Genomic DNA, 27,793 nt, shown 5'->3' on the forward strand with positions numbered 1-27,793 from the left:
TGTAATTGTACCAGCCTCCACCACTGGTAGCTCATTGCATACATGCACCACTCTGCATATAAAAGTTACTCCTTCGGTGCTTTTTAATTTTTTCCCCTCTCACCTTAAATCTATGTCCTCTAGTTTGGACTCCCTCTTCACAGGAAAAAACCTTGGGCGTTCAATCTATCCACGCCTCTCAAGATTTTATAAACCTCTGTACTGCAGTTTGGTTGAGATTTTGTTGTTCTCATTCCTTTTGACCACGATTGAATTTCAGCATTGAAAGCGAGAAACTGTCTTTCTTTTTGTCCTATTTGCTTTTGTCTAGCTTGCAATATACGGATGACTTGTATATACTTCTTTGACAGGACCCTTCCTCACATGCGAATGCTTGAACTTAGCCTATACTCTTGGGTAGTATAAACCCCTCAATCCCGCAAGCTCACTCCATAGAGTTAAAGCTGGCTTTTTAATTGCTGTCTTTCTGTATTACTCAAAGGGATAAACACAAAATGTGGCTGCAGTTTTGCACATTGTAGGGGGTGGCTTGTCATACAGCAAGGGGTCATCAGACCCTTATTAACTTTATAATCACATAAGATAATAGTCCATTCTGTTTTAACTTGACTCTTCCCTCTAATTTCTTTTGCATGTTCAGATTTGATGTTCTTTAGGTCACCTTCTCTGGGGACCCACTTGATTTACATCTGCAGCCATTTTTGATTGCATTAGCTTTAGAGTCACACAGAAAACACATCTTGTAAGTACAATTTAAAAATGTCCATAGTACTTGTAGGTTCTGCTCCGTCCGAATGGCACCATGAGTGAATTTTAAAAAAACGAAATGATCAGCAAATCATATTGAATAGTGGAGTAGGCTTATTGGGCTGAATGGCCTCCCGTGTTCCTAATTCTAAAGAAATGAGCCCCGAAATACACTGCCTCTCTCAATGTATGAGCACTTTATATATTTGACTAGTATTACTTTATAAGCTATTTTAATGGAGTTCTTAATCTATTGAAAACAAATGAGTTCTTCAAAATAGCTGACAGAGCGACCTAATAGTGTTCCTGCAGTAATAATACCACATAATTTCTAAACGACAATCTTATTAGGTTTATCTCGCCCTTCAAGGTTTGATAAGAAATAAGTAATCTATATTATAAAATAAAGTACTTTCTTCAATGCCACAGTTGTGCTTTTAAAATGAATCAAACGTGTCTAATTTCAATCATGGCAAGACAAAAACACATTTTAAACAAATTCACCCTGAAACAAATTGTACAGAAATATTCAAAAGCAGATCTTCTTTTACGTACAAGACCAGAACTTTTTTAGCATCTGCCCCATATGGTAATGGTAAAACTGAACTGTTATTTTAGTGACAGCTGATTATCAAGTCTTCACATTGGGTTTATTTCGATTCAGACCTAATTATTCTTATCAGCAGCGTCTCGTCGGGAACTACACAAACTTCCCACAAAATGAAAACAAAACGTTTTCTGAGAAACTTGCAACACTGCATCGCAGTGCATCGCAGCCATGGACCGTCAGTCCTAATTTACCGATCACAATTTTTGATTAAACATTTATTTAAGTTCTCATATTAGTTCAACTGGAGTTCAGACTGAATCCAGTGCTAGTGCAGCATATACCAGTGTTTCAAATGTAATCTTGCTTGATTTTAAATATTCAAGCAACTGATTGAGAAATATCTACTTCTATTGTCCCTGATCGAAGTTACCAGAAGAGGTCGCTTTGCTAACCAGAAACTCCCTGCAGATCCTTCCCGGCAGCTTCTCCCGAGACAAATCAGGATCGATAAAATTATCATACCTACAGGAGTACATTTACCCTAAAGGTGTCAAAAGTATTTAAACCTACAGATACCAGTTGCAAACTACGTTGGGATTACGAAAGACGAGTGCGAACTGATATCGAACAGACAACAATAATGTAGCGCTCTGGTGTGACCAATAGTCTTTCACCTTCAATTTTCGGTGGCACACAACTTGGAAAACACTTTGTTTTAGGGGAGAAACTGAATATTCTGTGCTTGCTTATTGAATAAAATAACGTATAACGTTTAACAGAAACTTGTAAACATTCTGTAGTGAAAATAAATGCATTACTCAGTGCGAGGCGAGGGCTGCCTTTGTGGCAACGAAAAAGCAGAACGTGCTGGGAACATTCAGTAGGTCAGTCAGTCTCTGGAAAGAGGATGTACACCTCACTGTTCATTTCAGAACCAGTTTTCTCTGCCTCCCTAAACTCAGAAATTATTCGGTAGAACATAATTTGGACAGAACTAGTTTTATCCTTCCAATGTAAAATAAGATCAATTTAAAGCATCGAGCTTGCACTTTGAAAGCAATAGACAATAGACAATAGACAATAGACAATAGACAATAGATGCAGGAGTAGGCCATTCTGCCCTTCGAGCCTGCACCGCCATACAATATGATCATGGCTGATCATTCCTAATTAGTATCCTGTTCCAGCCTTATCTCCATACCCCTTGACTCCACTATCTTTAAGAGCTCTATCCAATTCTTTCTTAAAAGAATCCAGAGACTGGGCCTCCACTGCCCTCTGGGGCAGAGCATTCCACACAGCCACCACTCTCTGTGTGAAGTAGTTTCTCCTCATCTCTGTCCTAAATGGTCTACCCAGTATTTTTAAGTTGTGTCCTCTGGTTCGGCACTCCCCCATCAACGGAAATATGTTCCCTCCTGCCAGAGTGTCCAGTCCTTTCATAAGCCTATACGTTTCAATCAGATCCCCTCTCAGTCTTCTAAACTCAAGGGTATACAAGCCCAGTCGCTTCAGTCTTTCCGTGTAAGGCAATCCTGCCATTCCAGGAATTGACCTCGTGAACCTACGCTGCACTCCCTCAATAGCCAGAATGTCTTTCCTCAAATTTGGAGACCAGAACTGTACACAGTACTCCAGGTGTGGTCTCACCAGGGCCCTGTACAGCTGCAGAAGCACCTCTTTGCTTCTATACTCAATCCCTCTTGTTATGAAGGCCAGCATGCTATTAGCCTTCTTCACGACCTGCTGTACCTGCATGCTTGCCTTCATTGACTGGTGGACAAGAACACCCAGATCTCTCTGAACAGCCCCTTTACCTAATTTGATACCATTGAGGTAGTAATCTGCCTTCCTGTTCTTGCCACCAAAGTGGATAACCAGACATTTATCCACATTAAACTGCATCTGCCATGCATCTGCCCACTCACCTAACTTGTCCAGGTCACCCTGTAATCCCCTAACATCCTCATCACATTTCACCCTACCACCTAGCTTTGTGTCATCAGCAAATTTGCTAATGTTATTGCTGATACCATCTTCTATATCATTTACATATATTGTAAAAAGCTGCGGTCCCAGCACGGATCCCTGCGGTACCCCACTGGTCACTGCCTGCCATTTCGAAATGGAGCCGTTAATCACTACCCTTTGTTTCCTGTTAGCCAACCAATTCTCTATCCAATCTAGTACTTTGCCCCCAATCCCGTGCGCCCTAATTTTACTCACTAACCTCTTGTGTGGGACTTTATCAAAAGCTTTCTGAAAGTCCAGGTACACTACATCCACTGGATCTCCCTCGTCCATCTTCCGAGTTACATCCTCAAAAAATTCAAGAAGATTAGTCAAGCATGATTTCCCCTTCATAAATCCATGCTGACTCTGTCCTATCCTGTTACTATTATCCAGATGTGCCGTAATTTCATCCTTTATAATAGACTCCAGCATCTTTCCCACCACTGAGGTCAGACTAACTGGTCTATAATTTCCTGCTTTCTCCCGCCCACCCTTCTTAAAAAGTGGCACAACATTAGCCGCCCTCCAATCCTCAGGAACCAACCCCGATTCTATTGAACTCTGGAAAATAATCACCAGCGCATCCACGATTTCCCGAGCCACCTCCTTCAGTACCCTGGGATGCAGGCCATCAGGTCCCGGAGACTTATCAACCTTCAGACCTAACAGTCTCTCCAACACCAAATCCTGGCAAATAGAAATTCCCTTAAGTTCAGGTCCTTCAGCCACTGTTACCTCAGGGAGATTGCTTGTGTCTTCCCCAGTGAACACAGATCTGAAGTACCCATTTAATTCCTCTGCCATTTCTTCGTTCCCAGTAATATATTCCCCTGCTTCTGTCTTCAAGGGCCCAATTTTTGTCCTAACCATTTTTTTGCCTTGGACATACCTAAAAAAGCTTTTACTATCCTCCTTTATATTCTTGGCCAGTTTACCTTCGTACCTCATTTTTTCTCTGCGTATTTCCTTCTTACTAATCCTCTGTTGTTCTTTAAAAGCTTCCCAGTCCTCCGTTTTCCCGCTTATCTTCGCTAAGTTATACTTTTTCTCTTTTAACCTTATATGTTTCTTTACTTCCCTTGTCAGCCACGGCCGCCCATGTCTCCTCCTGGGATCTTTCTTCCTTTTAGGAATGAACTGATCCTGCATCTTCTGCATTATACACAGAAATATCTGCCATTGTTCCTCCACGGTCTTCCCTGTTAAGGTATTAAACCATTGAACTTTGGCCAGTTGCTCCCTCATAGCTCCATATTTCCCTTTATTCAACTGAAATATTGTCACTTCAGATTGTACCCACTCCCTCTCAAAGCAATAAGTTCAATAGTAATTCATAGAGAAAAAAATCCGATCAGTTTTTCAGCCGAATATTGGACACGTTCAGTAATGTCAGCTTTAATTGTTCATGGCACAACAACCACCGTTTGACGTTACATTGACAATGTTACACAAAGACATGGCGTACCGAGATAAATGGGATCTTAGGAAAGTGGTAACGATGTCATATTACTGCAAGCGTACAGAATAAATAGAAGTTTTTAAAAAATTGGATTTCATTGAAATGATTAGTGGCATTGTCATTTTGCTGTTCATTCCAATTGTGGAATAACATTTATATTTAAGATTTAAAATATGAAGAATTCACACAATTTGATGGAGAGATGGAACTACTGAGTGCTATTATATGCCCACGGATGGGCGTCCTAATAATTCGTGCTACAATGGCAAGTCTCTGATTTCCAACAAGGGGGTGACGGTGCTGATTTTGCCAATCTGGAGCGTCAGATGGCAATTCTGAGCAGTTATTGTGTGGTGTCTCCCATCTGTATGGTCTCTGTTGCTGTTTCTATTCTGATGGCAGCAAAGAAAGGGAGAAAATAACTGGAGGACGGGTAAGAAGTTGGTAGAGTGATTAATCCAGCAAGAGAAACCGAGCAGATTCGCGTCCTGTTCCATCTCTGCAACGAGTAGTGGCGGCGGGGAGCGAGAGGGGTTTTTCTCTCTCTCTCTCTCTCTGTCATTCTCTTGTTGGCAGAAACCCAGCTCTATTCCAGCGCCTGCACCGAATAGATATAACAGAGCGAGACCGACTGCCGTGCAGAAACGAGACTATGATCCGGGTTTGTTCTTCATTTCTCCTCCACCCACCCGCCCCCCAACCACGACCACTACCCACGAGTCGCGGCGTCAGCAGAGCTGGGAAATCATTCCCCTAATAAGCATCGCCAGCGGTTAGCATCAAAGATAAAGGAGGGGAGCCGCTACCCGGCTCCTGACAAGTGAATAGCCGACAGCCGAAGCCCAATCGTGCACACGGTAACACCACAGCAGCAGCAGCAACAACAACAAAAAGAGAGTTTGCACAAGCCCACCCCTCCTCCGCACGGCTAGTCCTCCTGCTCTCTCCTTGTGTTGCCCGGCACAGGACTGGTGCCTGGTTTTGGTGATGGTCAGGAGGCGGGTGCTGTGCAGTGGCCGCCGCCGCCGCTGCTGAGGCCGGGCCGGGCGGAGCGCGCGCCAGTCGGACAGCCCCAGGTGTTCCCGAGCGTCACAATCAGAACGGCCCGAGCCGCGGGCGGGAAAAGCTGCAGAGAGCCGGAGCCGGAGCCCGCGCCCGCGCCCCGGGTGGATACCCACCAACACCAACACCAACCATGGGCTGCTGCAGCGGCAGGTGCACTCTCATCTTCATCTCCAGCCTGCAGCTAGTAAGTGCTAACGGAAACTTTCTTCTTTATGATATATTAATGCATTTTATATACTCTAAGAGGACTTCTGTGCTCGAATGATGTTTATTTTCTCATTTATGAATGCAATAACTGGACGAGTTGCATACGGGAAACTTTTGCATCTTCGTCCATTTTAATTGTTTGCATGGATTATGAGCGAACTATTGTGAATATTTTGTTAATATGTTTATTTGGTATGTCTTAAACCCACGTGTTGAAGAGTTTTCACTGCCGTTTGTGATAGTGTTTACGCTCAAGATTTGCAGTCAAAGTTTACATTTGTTCAATAATTTAGACATCTGAAACGTGACTTTTTCAATATATTTAGCTTCAAGTGTACATGTTGGGGATACGTGACCGCTATTTTATGACACTATGCTTGTGCTTTTATCACTGTAAATGTTGAGTCACTTTTAGGGAGTTGTCGAAGTGTTGAGTTGTATTGCAGTCAGACTGTAGACCGGTGACCGGATTCATGTTGAGAGTCACAATGACAGGTGTCTGTTTTCGAAAGATTTATCCATTTATTCAGTCTTTATCCAGGTATAGTCATATCTAAACGATCAAGACCGAACAGGAGTTTTCGTATAAGCATTTACTTCCACTGTGTTATTTTCTGCAGCTTTGATTTACTACCAACTTCGACAACAGAGTTATATAGTTTTGTAGTCCAGTTATGCAGTAGGCAAGGTATGAACCAGCAGACATTCTTTGTTACATTTCCAGTGGTTAAGGTAATAATGTCATAAATTGCGACTAGACTGCATTTTTCATTTCCTTCAGTCGCTACATTGTCCCATCTATTATCTCCCCAGACGTCAGGTGTGCGTGATATCAGAAAGGTTTAACAGTGCTTTAAAATCACTTGTTTGAAATTGCCTGTTGATAAGGCAAGCATGCCCATTCATACTGTTTGATGGAGCCGTTGCCAGGATGTAAATTCTTTGCCAAGAGGATCTTAATTATTAAAAGAATTTGGGATTAAACGTCGAAGTTGCAATCTATCTGTGAAGATTGCCAGCAGAACAGTTTCATTTTAAACTAATGTGTTCACTGGACTAAAGTTATGTGTCTGAGTGCGCCTTGTTTTCGTATCAAATGTTATTGAAATAGGCTTTTCCAGATTTGAAACACGTACTGTGATTTTTATTTTAAAAAAAGGCAACCCGTTTCGACAACAGCATCTGTGTGTATAACGTCTAAGCTTTTACAGGTGGTTATGCGAAGCCAGTACCTATCCAAATTTATTGCGCGTAATACTTTGTAACTTTACAACATTTCTTTAATGTTATTTCTTATTCTGGGGGATTGAGACGACGACTTATTTATTATGGATGTATTCGATTACAAGGTTTTAATCATGTATTAACCCTTTTGTAACGTTTTAGTAAAATATTGTAATAGCATCATGATCAAACGAAGTTAAGACAAAATTAGTTTTATTTCCTGGCTCATTAATATTTATCAGTAGGACTATTTTACTCGAATTTCTGCTTTATAATTTCTCAGATTGACTGACTGTTTATATTATGGTTTTATAAATGGTAAGAAATCTCAAAACTTGATTGGAGAGAGAATGCTGAAACTTTAACCCATGAGAAAGATTTTGTAATTTCTGATAAGCTTTGAGGGCTGAAATGGAAAACTAGCTGGGGGTGGATGTGCAAAATTTGGGATGTTCCAAGACAATACTGTAATATATCAGCAACAATATCTCTATGTACCTCTGTTTTATTGGTATTTTGGGTTTTCACACATTGTAAATTTTGTTTCTCCAGAAACACCACTTGTGTATGATGTGTAGATGGGCTCTTACTAGTAAGATGATACAATGGCTTTAACTTCTGAATAGAGCACTTCTTCATGTTGAAACATTTTATCAATGATCTTGCAAAGAGCATGTGCCTCATCGAGCAATGAATGTTATATAAACATGTAATGCTCAAAAACTTATCAAGTTAGGTGTATTTTTAATATATCAAAGTGGCGCTTTCAGCTTTTTGCATTTGCTCGGAGCAATAAGGAGCTTCAGTAAATAGGAGCAATTAATATGGAGACTGTTGGAATTCTTACTGATTTTCATGACCTCCTCAACTGCCAGTGAGAATGCTGAATTTAATCTTGACCAAAATAAATGTACAAAGTTACCCATCTGTCAGATGCCCCACTAGCAATGATTCAGCTAGGAAAACTGAAACCTGTAGAGGTCTGTGATGTGCATTATGTACTCTGTATTTTCTTCTGGAGATGATCATGTTTGCAGTGAATCCTTTTTTAATTCATTCAGGTGATCTGAAATTCAGTGGTCAGGTCAGTATTTATTACCCATCACTAATTGCCTTTATGGACTGTCGTCTTGAACCTTTGCATTCCATTTGGTACAGATACCCAGCCACCGTACCATTAGAGTGAAGTCCCAGGATTTTAATCGAAGGCTCATGTCACTTGCTATTCCTTCTTCAGTAGTTTTATACTTTTATCTTGTTGGCTTCTTTTTTGGATCTTAATTTATTCTTTTCCTGTAAAAGGCTCTTAACAAGAATTTAAAGAATATTATTCAAGGATATTGTTGAGTATTCAGGAATGAGCCTGGTCTGCAAGTAAATATACTCACATCCTGGAAAGGCATAATGTGTAATTTGTGGAAAATTAGCTGAACTGATTAACATCGTTGACATGCCATAATGAATTCACTTGGGATCAGCTTTTGCCAAATTCAATAAAGATCTGATAGTTCAAAAGAGATCTTCAGGTTTGTGCAAACAGAATCAAGGCTAAGATTTAATGTGATAATGAGCACTTCTGGGGTCTCAATCTTTGCTGATAGTTTATGAAAGTATTTAGGTTGGTACAGAGGTCAGGAACCAGAAGATGAACCTCACTTCCTTATTTTGAAGGCTGACAAAACTCACTTTTAACTTTACAACACAGAAGAACTTGAAGGTGCAATTGTTCTAGTCCAAATATCATTGTCAGAAATTGGGGCATACTCAGTAAAATGTTTGTCCTTAGGCTGTGCAATATGAAACTTAAAAGCACATTACAAAATATGACAAAGGACTGAAAGTCTTTTTGGCAAAGCGTCAACTTTGTTGAGTTTTGCAGAGAGTTTCTCTCCTGTGAGTCCTTGTGTGTTATCTCCCACTGTCATCCCAAACTCACATCAATATTTACCTAGGTAAAAACAATGACTGCAGATGCTGAAAATCAAATACTGGATTAGTGGTGCTGGAAGAGCACAGCAGTTCAGGCAGCATCCAGCTACACAGCCCCTGTGGTACCCTTCATATCTGATGCTAGCCCATTTTAACCAATCACTGGACCTGAAAAAACTCACTGCTGCTGGGCTATACTCGAATGGACCTGGTGCCAGCATATTCTTTAAAAGGCCATTCTGCATCTAGACATGCATTGTCAATCCTAAATTACTCTACATGAGCCATGAAATCTGCTCAGGATGTCACAAATAAGAGGAAATTAGTGCCCTGCTTTGTCGACAGGCACTTTGAGGTCATGTTAGACAGCATGATTTAGAGGCAAATGTGCTCTTGCCCCCAGCAGCAGAGGTCCATGAGAGCCTGGTGAAAGGTTATAACCCAGATCATTGCAGTCACAGCTATCTGGAGGAATGTCCATCTTCTCTCTGCTACCTCATTCTACCCTTGCTACTGCACATATATCCTACTAAAGCTCATACTCCATCTCTTTCCATCTCTCATTGCAACATCTTCTTCCCTTCACTCATTCTCACCTATCCCAATCCCTTCCTTCCTGCAAGGCCTCTGTGCTGCCTAGTCACTAACTTCAAACAAATCACATTCTACTCCCCCCCCCCCCCCCCCTCCCCACCCCCCCCCCCCACCCCTCCCCCCAACCTTTCCTCCATTCCGGGAAAAACATCCCACAATAGAGTAGAAAGAGCTGTGACAAGTCGTGGGCTGCCTGATATTTAGCTCCTCATCCTTAAAGGAGATGATTCTATCCAGACTACATTGAGTGACTGGCTGACCGTTCCCAAGCCTCTCGATTGATATCAGAGGCGGTCCTTGGTTTACTATGCTGAAACTCCCTGACAGAAGGCTGTCTTCCTTGACTTTTGACCACATGACAAGATTCCTGGCTTTATGTCTGCACTAAACAACAAGGCAAGATAACACAGAAACATAGAAAATAGGAACAGGAGCAGGCCAACTGCCCATTGAGCCTGCTGTGCCACTCAATATGATCATGGCTGATAATTCAACTCAGTATCCTGTTTTCCCTTCTTTGTCCCCACCCCCTTTTAACCATTAGTAATTAAGTAAGCCTTGCAGCTCTAGCTTTGGGGTGGGACAAGAGGAAACACAAAAAAAGACAGGGATGCTCTGAGCATAGAGGTAGGCTCAAGGTGATGAGCACAAGGAGGGTTGATGCACAACTCTGAGATGTAGCTTTGTACAATCCTGAGCTGGGTGCCTGTCCCTTTGGTCCAAACTGTCCTTACTGCAATATTTCAGTGCTAGTTGCTGGCATGCACAAAAGTGCAGAACATCCTGTAAATGGATCCAAGATGTACAATAAGGTCCTGAGAAGGTGGCTGCTATCACATACCAGTATCCTTAGATTGGGAGATGAATAGAATCATAGGATCTCTGCAGTGCAGAAAAGAGTCCATTTGGCCCACTGAGTCCGCACTGACTCTCCAAAAAACATTTCACCCAGTCTCAGGCACCCCTTGTAACCCCACATTTACCAAGGGCAACCCACCTAATCTGCACTTCCTTAGACTATGAGAGGAAACCGGAACATCAGACAGAAACCTAAGCAGACAAAGGGAAAACACTCAACCTCCACAAAGACAGTCACCCAAGGTTGGATTTGAATCCATGTCCTGGTGCTGTGAGGCAGCAGTGCTAACTCCTGTGCCACCCTGTCACCCAAGTACAGCCAATGCTTGGGACCGTGCTCTGAGATTTCACCAGGTATCCAAGATGGAGGTTTGGAGGAGCAAGCAGTGAGCTAGAGTTAACAAGTACCCTTCCTGGCTTCCATGTCAAGAATTCTCCGCATCTGGTTTCCCTATGGTGTAGCTGAATCAAAAGCTGAGGCAAGATGCATGATTAATGAGGACAATAATAAGCAGTAGACAATCTTGCTCGGCATGTCGATATGCCTGTTGAAAATTTTGTCCTGATGTCCTGAATTTAGTTGGAAAATGCAGCTGCTTGCTCCCAATGTCAAGAAAGGTCATGCTAGAGTTTTCACGGGATTCTCCCAGATTTCTTGTCATAGTCTATCATTTAGGACCCTACTAAAATCTATCCAAAGTGACTGAGAAATTTAAAATTTTTAAACTATCACCCTTTATAACAACTGCAGTTACATAAACTTCCAATAGATTTCTTATCTATAGGGAAATGTTTACATTAGGGTAACACTTACTTATTCCTCCCTTCCACTAATTCAACCACACTGCCCCTCTGCTTGACATTAAAACTTACATGCACACAGGGACAGCAAAAGTTAACTCTGGTCCAAAACTTGGCTCCACTTCTTTCAGGTTTTTAACAATACTGGCTGATGGAATGAAACTGAAAACTTTCTTTAAGAATCTCACACAGCAGCACATGACTAGTAGCAAATAGACAGCCAGGCATAAGGCTGCTCTGCCACTTGTCTGCAGATTCATGACCTGCATTATTGCCCCTCATCAAAGGCTGCCACTTCCTATTTGCATTTTTCGTGAGCTTAAATAAGGGTAACTGATGGATTCAGATGGTATTTCATGCTCAGCAGAAGCTTTTCTAAACTAGTGTTCTTCTCCTCCGAACACTACTTTTAAATTGTTAGCATTTAAAATGAATTTGCTTACACATTTCCTCCTGACAGGAGATGCCATTCCTAGATCTAGTGAAATTGCATTAGAATGTAAATACTTAGCTGAACATGTGTTGCTGGAAAAGCGCAGCAGGTCAGGCAGTATCCAAGGAGCAGGAGAATTGACATTTCAGGCATAAGCCCTTCTTCCTGAAGAAGGGCTTATGCCCGAAACGTCGATTCTCCTGCTCCTTGGATGCTGCCTGACCTGCTGCGCTTTTCCAGCAACACATTTTCAGCTCTGATCTCCAGCATCTGCAGTCCTCACTTTCTCCAATGTAAATACTTACACAAAGAAAGTTCAATAGAACACCCAATACTAGGGTTCAGGCTGATTTTCAAGAACCGTTCTGTACAGAGGACAAAATTCACCTCCACTGTCCTTTTTTTTAAAGTTTGATACCTAATATATTTTATGGATTAGGGCACAAAACCACAGTGCAGGCATTTCATTTTTAATAATACGTCATTAACAGACAAAAAACATATGCTATTTAATTGGAGAAGATTGAACTAGTAGACTGCATTAGATTTTGTGGGTACTGGTTAGGAGGGATGCCTCTTCCTATGGCGGAGACTCAAACGAGGTTAAATTGATTAAGAATAAGAGGTCACTTTTAAAACAGAAAATGAGTGATTTTCTTTCTCCCTCAGCTGACCATTAGAACGTGACCTTCTCTTCTCCAGAAGGCAGTGGGGTCTGGTTCTTTAAATATATACGAGGCTATGTTAGATAGACGTTTAGCAGACAAAAGAGTCTTAAGGGAGATAATTAGGAGAGAGGAGATGAGACCGTAGCCAGATCAGCTATGATGTTATTGAATGGCAGAATAGGCTTGAAGGGCCAAATGGCATACTACTGGTCCAATGTCCAATGTTCCTGTGGCTCGAACTTAACAGCACAAAGGTATCTGGATGTACTGGTACATAAATCACAAATAATTTATGTAGTTTACATTAATCACAAAGTTTGTATGCAGGATCAGTAACTGATTTGAAAGGCAAATGGAATTTTGAGGTTCATTGCAAGGGCAATTGAATTTAAAAATACTGAACCCTTGGTGAGAGATATCTGCAGCACAGAGTAGAATATTGGTCTCCTTATTTGTAAAAGTATAAAATTGTATCAGAAGCGTTTAAAAGCTTCACCTCACTCAATTCTGAGAATCTTATGAATAATGGTTGAGCAGGTTGGACCTGTATCCATTTGAATTTAGAAAATGAATGGTTCTGTGTGGAATGCTCTACCCCAGAGGGCAGTGGAGGCCCAGTCTCTGGATTCATTTAAGAAAGAGTTGGACAGAGCTCTCAAGGATTGTGGAATCAAGGGTTATGGAGATAAGGCAGGAACAGGATACTGATTAAGGATGATCAGCCATGATCATATTGAATGGTGGTGCAGGCTCGAAGGGCAGAATGGCCTACTCCTGCACCTATTGTCTATTGTTTTATTGGCACGTATACCTTCCTAAGGGGATTCAATAACATGGATGCTGGAAAGGTATTTGCTCTTGTAAGAGATGGGAACTAGGGGACACAGTTTAAAATCAGAGCTCTCCCTTTTAAGTCTGAGAAGAGAATATTTTTCTCTTCAAGAGAACCAATTGCATGTCTAATTCTCTTCCTGAAGACAACAGTAGGTTGGTCATTGAAATTATTCCTTGCAGAATTAGGTAGAACTTTCATCAACAAGGGAGTCAAAAGGTTATCAGGGTCAGCCAGGAAAGTAGAACTGAAACAACAGCCAGCTCTGACATTGTATTATTGGATCAAGCTGTTCAAAAAACCAGATGGCCTAGTCCTGCTCGTAAGTCCTTTGTTCCTATGTAAAAGAAAATGTTGTTAAAATTCGCAAGCCCTCACAATACTTGGGGAAGGTTTTCAGCATGATCCCATAGATTTGTGCTACAGGACACATGACAGGAAGTGGAGGCAAGTTTCAGATGACCGGTAATCTATAGATTACATGCATGTGCAGAAACCCTTGCTAGCGTTCAGTAATTGTTACAATAAATGACAGTTAGTACCTAGCTGTCCTTAGATATTTTATGACAATCCATTAAATAAGGTGCTGGGCTTAACAAGGATTTCAACTTTAAAAGCTGAAGCTGTCAATAATAAAATTTGTGAGGATGTGATCTTTGTCTTGAATAGGACCCAGACATGAAGAGACAGAAATTTATGTAATCATATTGTTATATCATTCTCAATGTAAAAAAAATGTAAGAAATAGTTATAAAAATGTGTGTTTCTAATCAGGAGTTGCACTTAATAGTGCATTTTGAAAATTTGTGTATTTTTCTGCTGATTTAGTCAATAGGTGGAAAATGATTGGTCGCGCCAATCAAATCATGGATGTGCGGTGCTGTCAGGTAAGCTTCCTTATTGGAAGCAGTAAGTTGACAAAGAACAATATTTTTGGCACATAAAAATGTATTTATTAGAATTGGGGAATGAGGGAGAGGTGATAAATGGTTGCTTTTTTTCTTTTCAATTGTTATTTTCAATCTCTAAGTCATTGCTTTATAAGCTCCTATAAAAATAACAATCCTACGATAGCATTTTTTCTTCTATTATGTTTTATATTCAGGAAAAATGCTTCTAGTGCAAAATCAACTCCAATTAAGAATGTGAAGAAATTTAGGAGTATTTTAACTTGAAAGCAGGCCAGAAGTGAAACTGTACTTCATAGTCAAAATAAAGTCATTTACTTAAATTGTAGATAAGTTCCTTTTATTTAAATGTGAAGCTGTTCACCTAAGCAGACAGACTAAGTAAAGTGGGGCATTTCTGAAATGTAGAACAACTGCAGAATTCCAAACTATGGATGGATCTAGGTGTTCTTATGTATGTGTTAATTTGCAGGTGCAGCAAATAATTAAGCAGCAAATATGTTTTTTCTTTATTACATGAGAAAATGAACATAAAAGTAAAGATGTTCTGCTTCAGGTATACAGCAAGTGACACCACAACTAGAATACTGTGTGCAGTTTTGGTCTCCCTATATAAGGATTAAGGTGAATGCACTGGAGGTGGTTCATAGGAGGTGTGTTAGATAGGTGTTGTCTTATGAGAAAAGGTTGGATGGACTTGTTTTCATTGGAGTTAAGAGGAGTGAGGCATGACTTGATTGAAGTATGTAAGATCCTGAACATCCTTGACATGAAGGAGGCTCAAGGGTACTTTGCATCTAATTCATAAGTTCCTACAAAATGAGTTTTCAGCAAACTTTTGAAGGAGGACAACATCTTAGATAATGTCTAGATTTCTACATTTGCAGTTATTGGAAGATGCCATACAATTTTACAGTGACTCACAGAAGACTGTTGGCCTCATTGTTGCCTTTATAGCAACGTTTTGCCCAATTAATCAGAGCTGTAAAGCACAGTGCTATGTATCTGCTAATAAATATCCTACTTAGAGTTCACATATCTTTTAATTGACCTTCCTCTATCTCAGCTAAACATTTCAGAGAGCTACTGCATTGACACATTTGTCTGTTTTCTGTCTACATTCATTTCTACTAGCTACTGTTCACAATTTGGTATGTTTTCTTTTAGAAGTGGATGCTTTAGTTTTGAACAGCGAAGTGGTAGAATGAATAGTGCTGTCATTCATGCTGATATATTCTGAAATTCAGACATGAATTGTCTTTACTGAAAGTTCTAAGTTCTGACAAATTCAAAAATAACAGTCCTATTCTGTTGACATTGATAGAAGTATTGTTTCAATATTTGAGAATAGAGCTTGCGCAGTAAGAACAACGTTCAGTGATTAAACCTGTTCAACTTTGGAAAATGTCCCCAGGTACTCATCATGATTGTGATTAATAAAATTGTTGACATCAAGCTATTGAAGGACATATCAGGAGAAATGAACAACAGCTTGGTGAATATAACAAATGTAGGGGCAGGCAGAGAGGTAAAGAGGGAACTTGAGAGTTTAGGTTAAGGCACTAGAAAGCTTAGCTGTCAGTAATTGAATAAGATCGAGCATGTGCAAGATACTAGAAGAACAATCTGAAATGCCTGATGGGCTGGAGAAAAGTACAAAGATGGGAGAAAAGTGGTTATGTAGGAATTTCAAAATAAGGATGAATCAGAGTTCTACAGCATGGAACAGACCTTAGGTCTATGCCGACCAAGTTTCCCAAACTAAATTAGTCCCACTGCCTGCATTTGGCCCATATCCATTTAAACCTTTTCTATTCGTGTACTTCTCCAAGTACCTTTTAAACATTGTAACTATACCTGCATGGACCACTTCCTCAGGTCGTTCATTACATACACAAACCACCCTCTGTGTGAAAAACTTTCTCCTCAAGACCTTTTTAAATCTTTCTTCTTTCACCTTAAAAAATGTAGTCCATAGTTTTGAACTTCCCCACCCTAGGGAAAAGACCATACATGAGGATTTGAAAACCAAGGAATTGTTGGATCAGAAACCTGTGTAGATCAAAACACTCAGGGTTGGTAGGTGCCAGTTAAGATGTAGGCAGCAGATGCTTGTTCACTGTATAGAATGAGGGGCACCTCGCAGAGCAATGGAATTGTCAAGGCTAAAAGTAACAACAACATAGCTGGTTCAGATTTAGGCAAAGTTATAGAAAATGAAATGCACTCATTGAAGAAATGGATATGTGGTTGGAAGCTCATCCCTTGGTCAGCTGCAACACTGGCTTAGCTGCAGACAATAAACAGGGAGAAGGATTGATATGGTAGTCAGGAAGGGATTTTGTAAATGGGACCAAAAATAATTACATTTACCTTCGTAATATTTAGTCAAAAAAAAAATTCTGCTTCCACTACTACATGCTAGGCAAGTAGTGTGGGAAATCAAAAAGAATGAAATGGTCAAAGGAGCAGGTGATTAGATAGGGCTGAGTGTCAAAAGTGTACATTGGTAGTTTGTAGTTAATTATTTCACTGAGGGGCAGCATCTAAATGAAAATTGAATGCTGCATTTTGGGAAAGCAAATCTTAGCAGGACTTGTACACTTAATGGTAAGGCCTTAGGGAGTGTTGCCGAACAAATTGACCTTGGAGTACAGGTTCATAGCTCCTTGCAAGTCGAGTCGCAGGTAGACCGGATAGTGAAGAAGCCATTTGGTATGCTTTCCTTTATTGGTCAAGGTACTGAGCACAGGAGTTGGGAGGACTTGTTGCAGCTGTGCAGGACATTGGTTAGGCCACTTTTGGAATATTGTGTGCAATTCTGGTCTCCTTCCTATGAGAAGGGTGTTGTGAAACTTGAAAGGGTTCAGAAAAGATTTACAAGGATGTTGCCAGAGTTGGAGGATTTGAGCTAAAGGGAGAGGTTGAATAGGCTAGGGCTTTTTTCCCTGGAGCTTCAAAGACTGAGGGGTGACCTTTTATCGAGGCTTATAAAATTATGTGGGGTATAGATAGGGTAAATAGACAGGGTCTCTTCCCTGAGGTGGGGGAGTCCAGAATTAGAGGACAAAGGTTTAGTTGAGAGGGGAAAAGTATAAAAGAGACCTAAGGGGCAAAGTTCTCACGCAGAGGGTGATACATGTGTGGAATGAGCTGCCAGGGGAAGTGGTGGAGGCTAGTACAATTGCAACATTTAAAAGGCATCTGGATGAGTATATGAATAGGAAGGGTTTGGAGGGATATGGACTGGGTGCTGGCAGTTGGGTCTAGATTGGGTTGGGATATCTGGTTGGCATGGACGAGTTGGACCGAAAGGTCTACTTCTGTGCTGTACATCTATATGATTATGATTCTATAACTCCAGAAATGAGGGATTAGGAGGAGATTTGAGAGAGAAAATACATACAAGTTCAAGAAAATCTTCAGATTCTATGAATAGTAATATGACCAGTATAATTAAATTTCTCTGAAGACTTTGCTTGAGGCTAGCATAAAATCATGTTTTCAGGCATAAAATTAATACAGTACATATTTCAACCTCTCAAAGCACTATCACTTGATAAGGCAGAAAAAACACATGGAATAGACAAAGATCATGTTAATTAGGTACTTGCACTCTTATTTTATGGCTTTTATGCACTTGAATGAATTGAGAACACATACTGACAATTCTATATATCCTTGAAAAAGAACTAGCTTTATATTGTCCAGCCTACAGGATTTTTGAAAAATTCTGATTAGTACAAAACAGTGCAGAATAAAGATTGCAGAACGTAGAAAAATACATTTCAATTGAAAAGAGAATAAAAACCAATTTAATGGATCTTTCTTACTGATTCTTTTCATTGAACATGTTTTTGAGAATGATTTCTTATAATTCTAAGTAACCTCCTGATGTGAAGACCTGTGATTTTAGGCACATGAGGAATGACTACAGTAATAATTTCCTGAGGTGAACAATTTACGAATGAAAGTTTCTGTTCAAATCAGTAGGTAGCAAAATTATAGAAGGGATTTTTAAAAATTTTCTTTGTGTGTTTGGAAGAGAACAGAGGCTATTAACCTGGATGACCAAACTGGCCATAACAACTGTTATACAGAAAGTTATTCAAACGGGGGACCAACAAAGAATGCTACGGTAGTGTTGCATAGTATACTGAAGGGAATTGAAAATGTTCTCTGCAGTAAAGAAAGTCCAGATAGCTATTTTACTTGCCTGAGTGACAGGGTTTGGGACTTATGCTCAGACCTGAAGGGGAACTTGAGAGAGGAGAATCTAGTTGTTGTGGTCCATGTAGCTGCCAATAACCTACGTAGAAATAGGAAAGAGTTTTTGCATAAAGGATAAAAGGAGCTAAGGACTAAATTAGGAAGTAGAACCCCAAAGGTACAATCTCAGCTTTATTGGTTACAAGCTCTAGTTTATTGCTAATGCCTATAATTTGGCATAAATTTGGTGCAAAAATTCATAAAGTTAGAGAAATGAACATGTGGATTATAGATTTGTTTCAGAGCAAAGAAACACCAGCATTGCAGCTGGGGAAAGTCTGGTCTGGATCATTGGGATGGTCTTTATCTGAAGGATGCTGGGTCTAATGTTCTTATGAACTGCATAATGAGGGCAGTAGAGAGGATTTTAAACTAAGTACTGTAATAAGTGCTCAAATGTAGAAAAATGTAATATAAGAGACCAGGAAGAGGGAAAAGTAAGGCAACATAGTAATATAAGAAATTCCCTGCAAAGTTCCTGTCCTTTAGCTTACAATTATGCTCCCCATTTTGATCCTCAACTAAGGGGAACAGCTATTTTCTATCCACTCTATCCATGTCCCTCATAATCTCAGATACCTGAGTCAGCACCTCCCCCATTCCCTCCCCCCCCCCCCCCCCCCCCCCACCCCACCTCAGCCTTCTCTGCTGAAAATAAAACCTGAGTTTATCCAGCTTCTTTTCACAGCTAAACTGCTCCAGTCCAGGCAACATCCTGGTGAATCTCCTCTGCACATTTCCAATAGTGCAATGACCTGAACTGCACAGAGTACTCCAGATGTGGCCTAACCAAAGTTTTGTGCAGCTCCAACTTAACCTCCCTGCTCTATGATATGATCAATAAAAGCAAGTGTCCCATGTACCTTCATAACCATGCTATTAACCTGCCACCTTCAAGGATCTGTGGAGATGCACCCTAGATCCCTTTGTTCCTTTGAGCTTCCTAGTGTTCTACCACTCATTGAGTATTCCCTTGTCTTGTTACTTATTCCAAGGTTCATCACCTCTCACTTTTCAGGTGGTGGAGGGTTGTTTTTCAGACTGGAGGCCTGTCACCAGTGGAGAAGCATAAGGATCAGTGCTGGGCCCTCTACTTTTTGTCATGCACATAAATGATTTGGATGCAAGCATAAGAGGTGCAGTTAGTAAGTTTGCAGATGACACCAAAATTGGATGTGTAGTGGACAGCGAAGAGGGTTACCTCAGATTACAACAGGATCTCGACCAGATGGGCCAATGGGCTGAGAAGTGGCAGATGGAGTTTAATTCAGATAAATGCAAGGTGCTGCATTTTGGGAAAGCAAATCTTAGCAGGACTTGTACACTTAATGGTAAGGTCCGAGGGAGAGTTGCTGAACAAAGAGACCTTGGAGTGCAGGTTGAAAGTGGAGTCGCAGGTAGATAGGATAGTGAAGAAGGCGTTTAGTATGCTTTCCATTATTGGTCAGAGCATTGAGTACAGGAGTTGGGAGTTCATGTTGGGGTTGTACAGGACTTTGGTTAGGCCACTGTTGGAATATTGTGTGCAATTCTGGTCTCCTTCCTATCGGAAAGATGTTGTGAAACTTGAAAGGGTTCAGAAAAGATTTACAAGGATGTTGCCAGGGTTGGAGGATCTGAGCTACAGGGAGAGGCTGAACAGGCTGGGGCTGTTTTCTCTGGAGCGTCGGAAGCTGAGGGGTGACCTTATAGAGGTTTACAAAATTATGAGGGGCATGGATAGGATAAATAGGCAAAGTCTTTTCCCTGGGGTCAGGGAGTCCAGGACTAGAGGGCATAGGTTTAGGGTGAGAGAGAAAAGATATAACAGAGACCTACGGGGCAACCTTTTCACACAGAGGGTGGTACGTGTATGGAATGAGCTGTCAGAGGAAGTGATGGAGGCTGGTACAATTGCAATATTTAAGAGGCATTTGAATGGGTATGTGAACAGGAAGGGTTTGGAGGGATATCGGTTGGGTGCTGGCAGGTGGGACTAACCAAATAACCTGTCTATATTTTTCCTGTAACCAAAGATCTCCTCCTTACTATTAACGGCCAATCTTTGTGTCATCCACAAATATACTTAGCATCCATCTCAATGACCATGTTCTCATTGATATCATTTATAGATATCACAAATAAAAAGGGAGCCAGCATTGATTTCTGAGGTACACCCTCCACTCACACAAACAGCCTTCTACCAATACCTTCTGTCTCCAACCACTCAGTGAAGGGACAGTTATCCCCTAAGAATGCCCAACAATTAGATCAGAGATATCAAAAGCAGAATTAGGCCATTCAATCATGGTTAATGTGTTTCTCAACCCCATTCTCCTGCTTTCTCCCTTAACCTTTGATGCACTGACTAATCATGAACCTATTTATCTCTGTCTTAAATGCACTCAATAACAGCATCCATAGCCTTCTGCAGCAATGAGTTTTAATGTTTCACCACACTCCAGCTGAAGAAATTCCACTTAACCTCAGTTCTAAAGGGTTGTTCTTTCACTGAGGCTGTGCCCTGTGGTCCCTGTCTCTTCTACAACTGGCGATATCTTTTCCATGTTCACTATATCCAGCCATTTCAGTATTCTGTAAGTTTCAATGAGATTCCCCCTCAGCCTTCTAAACTCCATTGATATATAACCAGAGTCCTCAACTGCTCCTCATATAACAACCCTTTCATTCCCAGGATCAATCTTATGAACCGTCTCTGAACCTCTGAAATACCAATATATCCTTCCTTCGATGCAAGGTCCAAAATTGCTCACAAATTTCCAAATGCGGTCTGACCAGAGCCTTTTACAACCTCAGCAATACATCTTTGCTTTTGTATGCTAGCTGTCTCAAAATAAATGCTAACATGCATTTGCCTTCATAACTGAACCAGGACTCCCAAGTCTCTGCTCCATTTAGAGAATAGTCTATACCTCTTCCTACCAAAGTGAATTACCTCACACTTTCCTAAATTGTACTCCATCTGCTGCTGCTTTGCTTCCCCTCCTAGCACTAAATCCTTCTGCAGCTTGTTATGTTAGCCATTTTCTAGTCCTCTAGGATCCCCCCTAACTCCAGTGAATCCTGAAAGATCACCACGAATGCCTCCACAATCTCCTCAGAATTTGGACTGTAGTCATTCTGGTTTGGATGATTTATCCACCTTCAGACCTTTCAGCTTCCCCAGCACCTTCATCTTAGTGATTGTCATTACACTCATTTCTGTTCTGTGACTCTCCTAAAGTTCTGGTACACCACTGGTGTCTTCCACTGTGCAGATTGATACAGCGTACCTATTCAGTTCCTCTGCCATTTCTTTTTTCCCAGTAGTACTTCTCCAACCTCATTTTCCAGGAATCCAATATCCAGTGAAAAGGAGAAATATTGGGTACTTTTATCAAGAGATAGTGATATTCATGGGGTCTTTAAATGTAAACTTGAAAAATCAGATTTTCATTTGTAGCCTGGATAATGTGTTCATAGAACGCTTTTCAGATAGTTAATTAGAGCAGCAAATTCTGGAACCGAGCAGAACAAATTATGTTTGATTTACTATTGTGTAATGTGGCAGGATTAATGAATGAAGAAGTAACAAAGAGGATTGATGAGGGCAGAGCAGTAGATGTGATCTATATGGACTTCAGTAAGGCGTTCGACAAGGTTCCCCATGGGAGACTGATTAGCAAGGTTAGATCTCACAGAATACAAGGAGAACTAGCCATTTGGATACAGAACTGGCTCAAAGATTGAAGACAGAGGGTGGTGGTGGAGGGTTGTTTTTCAGACTGGAGGCCTGTGACCAGTGGAGTGCCACAAGGATCGGCGCTGGTTCCTCTACTTTTTGTCATTTACATAAATGATTTGGATGCGAGCATAAGAGATACAGTTAGTAAGATTGCAGATGATACCAAAATTGGAGGTGGACAGCGAATAGGGTTACCTCAGATTACAACAGGATGTGGACCAGATGGGCCAATGGGCTGAGAAGTGGCAGATGGAGTTTAATTCAGATAAATGAGAGGTACTGCATTTTGGGAAAGCAAACCATAGCAGGACTTATACACTTAATGGTAAGGTCCTAGGGAGTGTTGCTGAACAAAGAGACCTTGGAGTGCAGGTTCATAGTTCCTTGAAAGTGGAGTCGCATATAGATAGGATAGTGAAGAAGGCGTTTGGTATGCTTTCCTTTATTGGTCAGAGTATTGAGTATAGGAGTTGGGAGGTCATGTTGCGGCTGTACAGGACATTGGTTAGGCCAGTATTGGAATATTGCGTGCAATTCTGGTCTCCTTCCTATCGGAAAGATGTTGTGAAAGTTGAAAGGGTTCAGAAAAGATTTACAAGGATGTTGCCAGGGTTAGAGGATTTGAGCTATAGGGAGAGGCTGAACAGGCTGGGGCTGTTTTCCCTGGAGTGTCGGAGGCTGAGGGGTGACCTTATAGAGGTTTACAAAATTGAGGGGCATGGATAGGATAAATAGGCAAAGTCTTTTCTCTGGGGTTGTGGAGTCCAGAACTAGAGGGCATAGGTTTAGGGTGAGAGGGGAAAGATATAAGAGACCTAAGGGGCAACTTTTTCATGCAGAAGATGGTACGTGTATGGAATGAACTGCCAGAGGAAGTGGTGGAGGCTAGTAAAATTGCAACATTTAAGAGGCATTTGGATAGGTATATGAATAGGAAGGGTTTGGAGGTATATGGGCCGGGTGCTGGCAGGTGGGACTAGATTGGGTTGGGATATCTGGTCGGCCTTGACGGGTTGGACTGAAGGGTCTGTTTCCATGCTGTACATCTCTATGACTCTATGACTCTAAAGACACCCCAAGGTAGTAGCAATTACATAACATTGAACTGTGCATCCAGTTTGAAATGGGGAGGATTGGGTCTAAGATAGAATTTTGAACTTAAATAAGAGTGACTGTGTCATCCTGAAAGTTGAAGTAGCTGAATAACTGGCATAGTAAGTGAGGAAATATATCAATAGAGACACAGTGGCAGATATGTAAGGGAATAAATCAAAATCCTCAAACAATATTCAAACTTCAGTGAAAAACATTGTTAAGGTAAAACCGACACCTCTGGTTATTGAGAGAAGTTAGGGACAATAGGAAACTTGAAGAAAATATAACTGTCAGATTAGATGATTGGTCACAATATGAAGAAAAATATAATGAATGAAAGATTAATCAGGAGAAATATTTTCGAGTATGATAAGAAGCAAGCTACAAATATAGAAACATATTGCAAGAGTTTCTACAAGTATTTAACAAACAAAAGAGTAAGTAACGCGAGTGTTTTATTCTGTGGTGACTGAGAACGTGTAGTTAGGCAATGGTGGATGAAATAAACAAACATTTTGTTTCTGTCTTCATTATAGGCAATTAAACAGTGCATTTAAGTCATAGATATAAATCAGGAAGTGGAAGGGAGATAAGAACTAAGTGAAGTTACAATCACTAGGGGAGCAGCATGAAGCAAGCTGATGGAGCTGCAGGCTGACAAGTTTCCATATCCAAATGAACTTTGTTCTAAGGTCATAAAAGAGGTGGCTAATGAGGTGGTGCATATGTTGATACTAATTTTTCAAAATTCTCTAGATTCTGGAAAGATTCAGTCATAAAAAGTAATAAATATACATCCTCTGCTCAAGAAGAGAGGGAAGCAGAAACCAAAAACTCAAGACCACCTAACTTGACCATTATTGTGGGGAACACGTTAGTATTGATTGTTAAAGTGGGTATGGCTGGGTACTTAGAAAGAACACAAGCTAATCAGGCAGAGTTTACATGGTTTTATGAATGAGAAACCATGTTTAACCATTTTGTTAGAGTCTTTTGAAGGAAAAACTTGTGCTACAGATAAAGGAGAGCTTATATGTGGATTTCCAGAAGACATTTAATAAGGTGTCATATCAAAGAACATAATGGAAAACAAATATCATGGTGTAAATGGGAATATAGATAGATAAGGTTACATATAAAACTGACTGGCAGAAAATAGATAAGATGCATAAACCTGTTTTGTTTGGCAGGATATGATGAGTGATATCTTGCAGGATTATAATGAAGCCACAACTTTGGACAATTTACATTGGTGACTTAGATACGTGAAGTGAATACATTGCTACTAAATTTACAGCCTCTACAAAGATAGTTCAGAAAGTGTGTTTTGAAGAAAACTGGAGTTTTCAGACGGATATAAATAGGTTCAGTGAGTGGGAAAATATCTGGCAAATGGAATATAATGTGGGGAAAATGTGCAAGTGTCACTTTGACAGTAAGAAGTAAAAAGCAGAATATCAGTGAAATGAAGAACGACACTGCAGAATTATGAGGGTTCTAGATTTTCTAGTACAAAAATGATACAATGTAAGTACGCAGGTGTAACGTCTAGTCAAGAAGGCTAGTGGATGCTGTCCTTTATTACTTGAAGAATTTAACATAAAAGGCAGGATGCCTTGCTTCTGTTCAGCAGGGTATTGTCGCCTTATTTCAGGAAGAAGGTGAACATATTGCAGGTTGTTCAGAGAAGGATAATTGGATTGATACATGGAATGAACTGGTTCTCATATGAGAATAGTTTTGATGGGTTTTGTTTCCCCTTCATTTAAAAGCGTGAGTGGTGACTTAATTGATGTATATCAGATTGTGTATGGTCCTGACAAGGTTTCTACTTATGTGTGAGTTTAGAACTAGGGGTACTGATTTAAAATTAGTGGCTAGCCTTACAGGACAGAAATGAAAGACTTTTTTTCACAGCAGATGGTGCTGCTTTGGAACTCTAAAAGGCAGTGGAAGCAAGGATATTGCTTATTATTGAGGCAGCATTAGCTAGATTCTTGCCAAACAAAGGATTCAGAGGTTATCTTGGGTTGATGAAAATGTGGAATTTGAAACATAAGATCTGCCTTTATCTTACTCCATTGGAAGAAGATGCCGAATGCTAAAGAATCTATTACTGCTCCTATTTCAAATGTTTGTTTGTATGTATTGTATGCAGGTAGTAAGATCAATTCCTCTTGATGCTGTCTTCAGCAAAGGAACTGCTGCTGTAGTTGTCTTTGGTTGCAATTAAGTGTCTGGTTGTTCATGTCCCAGTATATGGTCACGGTGAGTGTTACTCTACTCAGTTCCCAAGTTACCATGAGGACAGGTTTTTGATGAGAGTGCTGAATGCTTACACTCTGGTTCTCTCATACCAGCCGTGGAAATTGCGCTTTCTGTCATTTTGTCTTAGTCTTGTCACTCTTATCACCGGTTACTACTTTAGAAGTTTTCTTTTTCTAATGGAAGCATACTTTGAGTATAGCATAGTCTTATGCTTTGGCCTGGACTACCTTTCATCCATTTAATAAGTGCATTTCTCTACTCAAATTTGTCTTCTACAAGCCTGTGCTGGATTTGCTCATTTTTTTAATAATCCTTACGGTGATTTTCACTGCTGCATCAGTTTTTCCAACTGATTGGACATAATACTGAGGAAAAAAAAGTCACTTTGTTAAAAATTATCAACTTTCATTCAAGGGCTACTTGCATTTGAGGGAAAACCAACATTTGTACTGAAAGAATGGAGAGTTGAAACTAGTGGGCAAATGGGCTGTGACTGGCAGAGATGCTGCAATTGAGAATGCACTAGTTAATGACGATTGACAGTCAATTGTCAAACTTCTTTTAAAAAATCAGACAGGTCAATTCTGAGTTGTCAGGGCATTTCTCTGATAAATGGCTTTTACCTATTTTAGTTGAGTCAAAACAGATACAAGATGTTTAAATGTTCTTTCTGTCTGCAAAGTATAGAGCCCTGAGTATTGATTATATGTAGCTCCCAATAGTACAAGTGTACAAGTGCAAGTACAAGTGTGCCACTCTGTCAGCTTGACTGACAAACCTGACTGGCAATACTAATTTGGTTGCCAACATAATTTGTTGCACTTGCAGAATCATTCAGAAAATGTTGTTCAGTTGCCGAATAACATTGACTGTTGAATACTGTGACATGGGTTTTGCAAGCATGGGCTCAGTGCCCCATTTGTTGCAAACAACTGAAGGGGTATGTTGTTTCATACCATTGGGATGTATGACTTATATACTGACACTGACACTGAAATTCATATACCATATTACTCAATTGTGTGATATTTTTGGCTAACTGGTAGTATACTATTGGTGCTGAAAAATGTGTTGCTGGAATGGCTTATGCCCAAAATGTCGATTCTCCTGCTCCTTGGATGCTGCCTGACCTGCTGCGCTTTTCCAACAACACATCTTTTAGCTCTGATCTCCAGCATCTGCAGTCCTCACTTTCTCCTAGTATACTATTGGTGGCAACACTACTTGTGTTTCTACTGCATGGTAGAAGGGTGAATTAAGTTGCTCAAACATTTGAGATACCTTGTCCTTCCAGGGTAATCTGAGGTACAGTGGGCATATTTTTGGACCAAGTGTGGCTTAATGCCTATCAATGACTGAACTATGCATTCAGGCATTTTACAATCTCCCTGGCAATTGTTATTGTTAGCTGGTCTAACTCCCAGGAGGCCAGAATAGTAATTGACATTAGACAAGATATTCAGTTCCTGTAAGAGCAAAGAAGTCAACTCCAAACTCCCATCAATGGCCTGTGTGGGAGGTGATGTATTCTAAGTGGCTCTTCAGCTTGCTTACTTTGGTATTCATTGCAAACACCGAATTAGCTGATGTGGTCCTTAATCATAGTGCTCATGTTAGCCAATCAAGCATTTCTTTTGCTTTCCTCAGTCTAGGCTCAATCCTTTGATGTCTCACATAGGTATACTTCAACAATTCTTTTCTCACCTCTGTAGGGATAAGGATTTTCTCTGTGTATGATGTTACCTTTGTTATTATTTTTCTATGTGCCCAATACTCTGTTATTACAACAGGTGTATACTTGTTGCATTCAGGCTAATCTTTCATCATTAATTCCTTTAGCACTTGGCAAGTTGTACCTTGTTGTGTAGTTTGCTCTATTTGTGTATATTGCTTATGGTTCAGACTCAATCTCTCTACAAGATGTTCAGAGCTTGTCAAACTGTTATTTTTCATTGAATCTAGGAGATTTCACACTGTGTCCTAGTATCTTCCATTTTCTTCAAAGAGAGTGTTGCTCTTGACAGTATGTCAACCATGCACACCTGTTTCCCTTTCTTGTAGGTCATATACAGTTGATATCTCTGTAAACAAAGGAACATACTTTCTATTTCATCTCTATATTCATAGGCTAACAGATCATTTCCTCCAG

The 27,793-nt window shown here is 40.4% G+C and overlaps 1 protein-coding gene across 3 annotated transcripts in view; it reads left to right on the top strand.

Annotated features, from left to right (window-relative positions):
- The first annotated feature begins 4,899 nt into the window (after nt 1-4,899).
- The window catches only part of nkain2 (sodium/potassium transporting ATPase interacting 2), a 512,436-nt gene continuing 489,542 nt past the window's right edge, over nt 4,900-27,793 (top strand). The window contains exon 1 of one of the 3 annotated variants that reach the window (XR_011954528.1): nt 4,900-6,018. Coding sequence is in view for 1 of the 3 variants with exons in the window: in XM_072555972.1 (XP_072412073.1) it covers nt 5,965-6,018 (54 nt within the window). In the remaining 2 variants the exon portion in view is untranslated. The remainder of the gene's footprint in view (nt 6,019-27,793) is intronic. The other 2 variants (XR_011954527.1, XM_072555972.1) reach the window with 2 other exon arrangements.

Source organism: Chiloscyllium punctatum, chromosome 3, assembly GCF_047496795.1.
Source record: "Chiloscyllium punctatum isolate Juve2018m chromosome 3, sChiPun1.3, whole genome shotgun sequence".
Lineage (NCBI taxonomy): Eukaryota > Metazoa > Chordata > Chondrichthyes > Orectolobiformes > Hemiscylliidae > Chiloscyllium > Chiloscyllium punctatum.